Raw genomic sequence first — 7,143 nt, forward strand, 5'->3', positions numbered from 1 at the left:
TTGAGGCTGGATCTCAGAAATTTTGATAAAAAGCTGTGTAGTGTATTCACTTTATGAATGCGAGGAAGGCACCACCCTGACTGAAAAGTCCGTCGGACGTCCGTCGTTTGTCGTCCGTGCAATCGTACGACGTCGCACGACAATGTCGCACGACTTTCGCACGAATGTCATACGTTTTTGCACCAAAATGTCGTATTTGTCGTACGATCGATCATCGAAATTGTTCGACATTGTCGTACGACATTCGACCGACGTCGCACGGTTTTGTTATTTAGGATGTCGTACTTTTGTCGTGTGCTGTCATTTCGGATTTTTAGGTTATGTTATAATAAAATGAACATTTTTTTTCAAATTTTAAGGCTTTATTCAAAGATAAATGTCGCTTTATCACCTACAATACACACAAAACAACAAAAAAACATTGAGTTTCTAATATTATCTGGCAACGTAAAAATGCGTTTTCAAGTCTGATTTCCTTTCTTTCTGTTTGTCCGGCGGTGATGAATGTCAGCTGACCTCTGGGAGGAAGGGGACTGCACCGCATGCTTTCGGGATGTTCGATGACGCCAGGCCATCCTCTGGGGAGCTGCACCACTTGCGTTCGATGGCGGAGATGAGCGCCAGGCCTGCCTGTTCTACAGTGGTCGTTCCAGCAGGTTCTGCACCGGCGTATTTGAACGCCATGACCTCCGAAGAACAGCACCTCGTGCGTTCGATGGTCGAGTTGAGCGCCAGGCCTGCCGGTTCTACGGTGGTCGTTCCGACCTCCAGCGCGCGTCAGTTTGGCGTAATTTAACACCGAATAATCATGTACCTAAGTCAATAGAGAAATGAAAAGTAATTGAAATAAACATGTTCTTTTTTCAAGTATTCAAACTTACGCTGATTGGTCCAGCAGGTTCTGCACCGGCGTGAACGCCAGGTTTGTCTCCTGACCTCTGGGGAGTTGCACCACTTGCGTTCGATGGCGGTGATGAGCGCCAGGCTTGCCGAGTCTACGGTGGTCATTCCAGCAGGTTCTGCACCGGCGTATTTGAACGCCATGACCTCCGAAGAACAGCACCTCGTGCATTCGATGGTGGAGTTGAGCGCTAGCCAGGCCTGCCTGTTTGCTGAACGCTCGTTTGGAGGCGGAATTGAAACGCCGCCCTTTGCAGGTTCTGAAAGCGAGGTCGAGCTTATAAACTTGACGTTCCTACGTGGAAAAAGAGAGAGAAAAAACCACTACATTGAATTATCTATGTAATTAAGTAACCTAACTTACGCATGACTGATTTCTTAGAATCATTGTCTGTAACAACTCGTGGCTTTTAAAATAAAGTCAATTTTTAAAATTATTAACAATCAAAATCTTTAATCTTTAATCTTTTGAGCGCGTTGGATAGTTTTTATATAAGGTCCTAAACATATGTAAACATTCAGTTATCTAAATAAGGTGGAAAAGGGATACATTTGCTAGCAGGACTTAAAACCATCAAACCCTACACCCTCCCCCCTACCCGTCAATATCCCCATCCCTCCGGTTCCACAATATCAATTTAAAAACATAAAGCGAAAACTTACCTGGGATTTCCAAAAACAGGTCTTCTTTTGAGCACCAGCCACACATTTTTCATGTACGTAGCAACCAGCAATTTGTTATATAAACAATACAAACTAAAACAAAATTTGTTTTGATAAAATCATAACTATATTGATATCGATATCAACTTTATACAGATTTGCTGTAGGAGTATAAGTGCCGGATTATAATCTATACTTGTAAGCTGTTGATTTCCCGATGCAGTTTCATCTGTTTACAATGAAATTATTCGATATCAAGCAACTTTTCCAACACCAATCGCACAACAAAACACTTTCCGAAAGCAAAAGATAAACGATACGATACGCGAGCGCGAAAATAAACCAGAAAAACATTTAAAAAAACGGAGAAAACATTTTATTCCAGCTGCACCACAATTTAGAAAATTTTCTCTATCACGTCAGAACAAGATCGACACTCTGGTTACAACTGTCAAAGGAGCATCGACTAAAAATGTCGATCACTCAAAATCGATGGAAAAAACGATGTCGGACATGTCGAGTGTTTGTCGCACGTTTGTCGTCCTTTCGACCAATCGATATCGAAACGGTAAAATCAAAACCGCGCGACAGCTCGCACGACGTGCGACATTTTTCAAACAGGGCAACCACCCAAAGGTGGATTAAGTAACGTTTTTAACTTTAATTCAACAAGAAAAGTTTAAAGGCTTAAAAATAGTAAATGTTCTTCGAATTTTTTTTTGGATTTTTGTAGAAAGCCCAAGGGAGCTGTAATTTATTTTGTTTTGCAAATCAATCCGATCAGGCGAATATTTGAAACCCGACTGCCCAGTCTATTTGGCTGTGCCAGAGTATCCTCGTCCAGCATTCCACCAGTGGACTCTCAGTGTGGAAAAGTCAGAAAGGAAAACGAGCAACATAATTTTTATTGTTATGGTGATTTTTTTTTTTGCGCGCTCCCCGTTGCTCGTAAGTGCTCCTCTCACTTTCCCAAATGGATTTCCGTCCATTTTCAAACTTGTTTTTCCGACTGCACAGTATTTATTTCCTAGTTTCTTCTTGCCAACCAAACCAAGTCCCTCCGCCGACCAGAGTGACTCTGCACACTGTGAGGGTATATGTTTGTTATTGTGGGTGGGGGTTCTCATTTTACAGCAAGTGCCCGCTCGGAACTACCCGGAAGAAGAGCATGGAGTATTGTGGAATTGGGTGAAATAAGCGCGCTTTCTTCTCCACAGGCCCTCGTGGCCGGTGCTCGTGGGTTCTCGAAGAAGCGGTTCACACAGTCCGCAGTGGTCGGCTTCACTCGACGGGGAATTCCACCGGGAATTCTACACGTGTCGTGGACGGACGAAACTCGGTGACCGTGATGTTTTACGTGTGGACCATTTTTTGTTCCACCAGTAAGCTTTTTTTCTGCTCTTGCTGCAGTTTATGGCCGTTACAGAAGCGTGAAAGCCAGCGGTGTTGGTTGCGAGACTTGTGTTTTTTTTGGGCGGCAGGATATGGAGCATAGAATTATGGTAAGTTGCAACATGAAATATTATTCATAATTTATGCTACAGAAAGATAGTGAAATTAAGTATATGCTTAATTTTATCGATACATCGATTGAACAGTATGAACAAGTTAAAAAACTGTCAACTGGAGCGAAACAGTCTGAATAGGAACTGCAGTTTCTTATTGAAATTGTAATAATGTTTTTTACATGATTTGGAATATAACTTAACCGGCTCCGCGGCTTAATGGTTGCGGCTTCTGCCTCGAAAAAGTGAAGGTTCAGGGATCAAATCCCGGTCGGTTCCCTTGAAATTTGGAATCAGGAATTGAACTTTGAATATGAACAAAATACCTTTAAGAATCAGGTGGGATTCGAACTCACACCGTTGGATTGATGGTCTGGGACGCTAACCAGTCGGCCATCATGGAGTTACTGCTCTGGAACTGAATTTATCCGTAGTGGCGAAATAATGTCACAAGGTATAATATATCAAACCATTATATAACTACTAACACCGTCTCAAAACAGCCCAGGGCCATCTCATATACTCATGAACTGGACGAGGGAGTCGTGGATTGCCTGGCCCGAGTCATCTGCATTACCGATCTATGTCTGTACAGTTTCAGAAGAAATCGTTAGCCATAGAAAGGTATTTCCCTTCAAAGGTTCTTAAGATATATGGTTGTTACTAACCGAACAGTCTCAGTTGAAATATACTGTGGTCATGGCCAAGTCCTGCCAAGACGGGGGTTCAAATATATACATACATACATACATACATACATACATGATTTGGAATAAATTCGCCCGAACATAAAAGTGATCAATGCTTAATAGTTTTGTTTGAGAGCAATTGGGACGTGAATTTAGTTTAAATTGCTTGTAATACACAGCGATAACGAATTGCGTTAAAAATGTATGTTTTAGGGGATTGGCATCTTTTGCGCTTGTGTTTAGGATGGTGCAAAATCTAGTACCTTAGTTAAATTTATGAAAAAATGTGATTATTCGAAAAATTTTAAGGCTGGTACAAATATTTTTTAAAGTTTTTGTCTCCCCCTCCCCCCTTCAAAATCGGCCCAAAAATCAGGGGTCATAAAATGTTTTTTTTCGAAAAAAATCAAAATGTCAATGGAAATTCATGTGCAATCAGCTGAAATCAATTTAAAATGCATTCGCCTGCGTCTAGAATCATTTTCAACGTGTCTGGGTTTATTCAAAAATCTTTTGAATTTATGAAAATTACATCAACGTAGGGGAAATTCTCGTATGTTTGGCAGGTTAAGCACTTGCTCCTAACTTCATCCAATTTGCTGATTTTCACTATTTAAACGACTAATTTTGCAAACAAAAATTGATAGAAACTTGCTTGCTCACTTCTTATTGAGCTATTTATCACTCGATTTCAGTTGAAAACGCTTTTAATTGAATGCATAAGTTCTGACCTGCTAACATTAGAGGCACGCTGGAAATAGATGCTGTTCCCCTACCGCAAAAAGTTTTATTTCGTTATAATTTTTGTTTTCCTGAAATCTTACTTTTTTGAAAAATAATGAATGCATTTTAAAACACTTTTTTTTTGTTATTCCAATGATGTGATTATGGCTTGTTTTTTTTTAAATTTTTGTATTTTTTTGCTTGCTTTTCCTTAATAAGGTTTTTTTTTAAAAATGAAAAATGCTGAACATTCTTCGTAAAAGTTCACCTTAACACTGGAACACCCAACGCATTCCAGCTTACACGGACACCCAAGCCTCCCAAAAAAGTTGGGACGGTAACAGAAATTACAGATTTTAACAAATCGAGTTCTGCACAGTTCTAGGACCATCTAGACATCCTTACAAATTACTGGAAAAAAGAATCGTCCCGATTGGTTGAGTTATATCCTAGAACCAGCGAGTTGAAGTAACCGTTCCAACTCTTTTGAAGGGTAGGCAGTTGGAATGTTTACTATAAAGGTGCAGCGTATCAAAACATGTAAAGTCATTTTTAAATGCAAATTTGTTTTTACAATTCAATTTTTATTTTTAATTCGTAATTCCGGTACTAGATTTAGCACCGTCCTAAACTCAAGCGCAATAAAAGCCCTTTTTGGTTCCCTAAACCCAAAAAAAAGAATCTAAAATAAAAAAGTTACCGATATGACACCATGGTACATATAACAAAAATTGTCAAAGAATGTTTAAGATAAATTTGAAAATATTTGTGTTAAGAGGCAATATTTGTAAATTTTGCTCAGTTTATTCTAGGGGTCGCAAGATGAAACCTTCAGGGTTTGTTTGTCTATACATAGCATTGGTGTCTACCCGTAGTTGCTACTCTGTTATTGACCAGGACCTTCAAGAATTGTTCCGTGGACCACAGATGAAGAGTAGGAACCAATCATCACCAATTTTCAGAGGAATCCGAATATGTAAAAATTGAGACCAAAAAGTGCCGTCATGTAGGCCTAAAAAGCAAAAGTTAACGGTGTAAAACGTTTGTAGTAGAAATATCTTAAAACTATGAGGCAAACTGCGATTGGCCAAAAAGTTAATACCGTAGGCCTATAGTCCATGATATTACCTAACTTTTGACCTAAAGGAGTATGGGTGTTGGAGGCGGAGAGTGAGTGTCTTGTCGCGTCGTCGGTTCGTATGTCAGGCGGGCCGGGAAAAAATAAATTTTTCGTGTTGTATAACGCTGTTACCTACATTAGTTTATTGGTTAAACGTTGAAGCAATGTCAACATTGTTGAAATATAATGAAGTTCGGAGGAAACCTGTGAAATTTTGAGCAAAAAAGGAAAATTTTTTTCTTTGCGTTGCGTGAAATATGAGTTCCACCAAAACGTCAAACCGGGTGGCACTCACTTCGACTCACGTCACGCATCTCTCTCGTCTCACATCTCTCTTTTCTCGTTAGAGTACCTAGAGAAAAGAAGTAAAGTACGGTCGGTAAAACATCTGCGCGTTTAGAATCGAAATAGTTTCTTTAAATTTAATTTTAGTACATTCAAGTGTGTTCGAATAAATTTCGCAAATTGATCCGAACATATTGAGCAAAGACAGCGAAAGAAGGGTGGGTTTTTTTGGAGTACCAAATGATCAGGTTGCGGCCGCCGGAGGGAAGTGATGGTACCTGATGTTTCCCTTGCGGCTTCCATCGAAGGCCGTTTTTGAAGACGTAAGTGAAAATCTACGAGCGAGCTCAAGGAATCGTGAGTGTGCGGCACTCACACGCGCTACAGCACCTCCTCGGAAAGCTGCTTGATGGTGTGCGTGGCAGGTGAATGCGCCGATTTTAAGAGTAATGGTTGCTGCTGGAGTAAAAATTGATATTGTAAGGTAAGCCCGTTCCCTTTAATGTGCGTGAATGCGTGCATTTATCTGAGGGCATACAAGGTGAGTTTAATGTTGCTGCTTTAATTTTTTTTAATTTTTTCAATGTTTTAAAAATTATATTGAAACCATTTCAAACTAAGTTGTGTATCCTAACAACAAATATGTTTCGATTGTATTACTCATCTTTATTTTTCTATTCAACAGAGAGCGAGTTGTGGCGCTTTAACCACGGCAAATAGTGTCCAGGGCATTTGTGGAAATACAATGTCCCATCCTCGAGGGTCCCGGAGCACCAAAACTTCTTAGCATGGTGGCTTCCAACGATTTATTGCCTAAACAAACAGGAACGTGAGCGGGGGATCCCCACGTTTCTTCCTCCCCTGTAGATTCAGAACTGTATTGCTGTTTGAACATTCGTGTTCAAACTCAATCCAATTCAACGAATCATCTTTGCGGTAAACTTTACGCAGTTGGCCTGGCCGCTTTAACGTTTTGTGATGTTTCAAGGCAATTTATTGCATTGGGGCACTGCAAATGTTAATAATGACAAGAGGATGCTAGGCGTTAATCAACCTAAGGCATTTTCCAGGATGCCCTCGAAAGACTGGCTGCGCTAGGGTTAGATTAGATTAGATTAGATTAAAGGAGTATGGGTGTTGGAGGCTGTTGCAAAAAGATATTAAGGTTATCAAAAAATCCATTTTTAACAGTAATTTGCAAAAGCTTTGAGAAAAAGTCAAACCAATCATGGATGTTTATTACACATTTTGAAGGACT

General features: G+C 40.0%; 1 protein-coding gene across 2 annotated transcripts; it reads right to left on the reverse strand.

The window, feature by feature from the left end:
• Positions 1-350: 350 nt before the first annotated feature.
• Positions 351-1,684, reverse strand: LOC119765169. Of its 2 annotated transcripts, none has more exons than XM_038248513.1 (3): positions 1,564-1,684; positions 882-1,195; positions 351-814 (listed from the first exon to the last, which is right to left on the reverse strand). In XM_038248513.1, exons 1-3 carry the CDS (start codon positions 1,614-1,616, stop codon positions 807-809), a joined length of 375 nt encoding a protein of 124 aa, XP_038104441.1. In that variant the 5' UTR covers positions 1,617-1,684; the 3' UTR covers positions 351-806. The 2 variants fall into 2 exon arrangements, with proteins under 2 accessions (XP_038104441.1, XP_038104442.1); XM_038248514.1 differs by lacking the exon at positions 1,564-1,684 and adding an exon at positions 1,265-1,536.
• Between the last annotated feature and the right edge of the window lie 5,459 nt (positions 1,685-7,143).

Source organism: Culex quinquefasciatus, chromosome 1, assembly GCF_015732765.1.
Source record: "Culex quinquefasciatus strain JHB chromosome 1, VPISU_Cqui_1.0_pri_paternal, whole genome shotgun sequence".
Classification (NCBI taxonomy): Eukaryota; Metazoa; Arthropoda; class Insecta; order Diptera; family Culicidae; genus Culex; species Culex quinquefasciatus.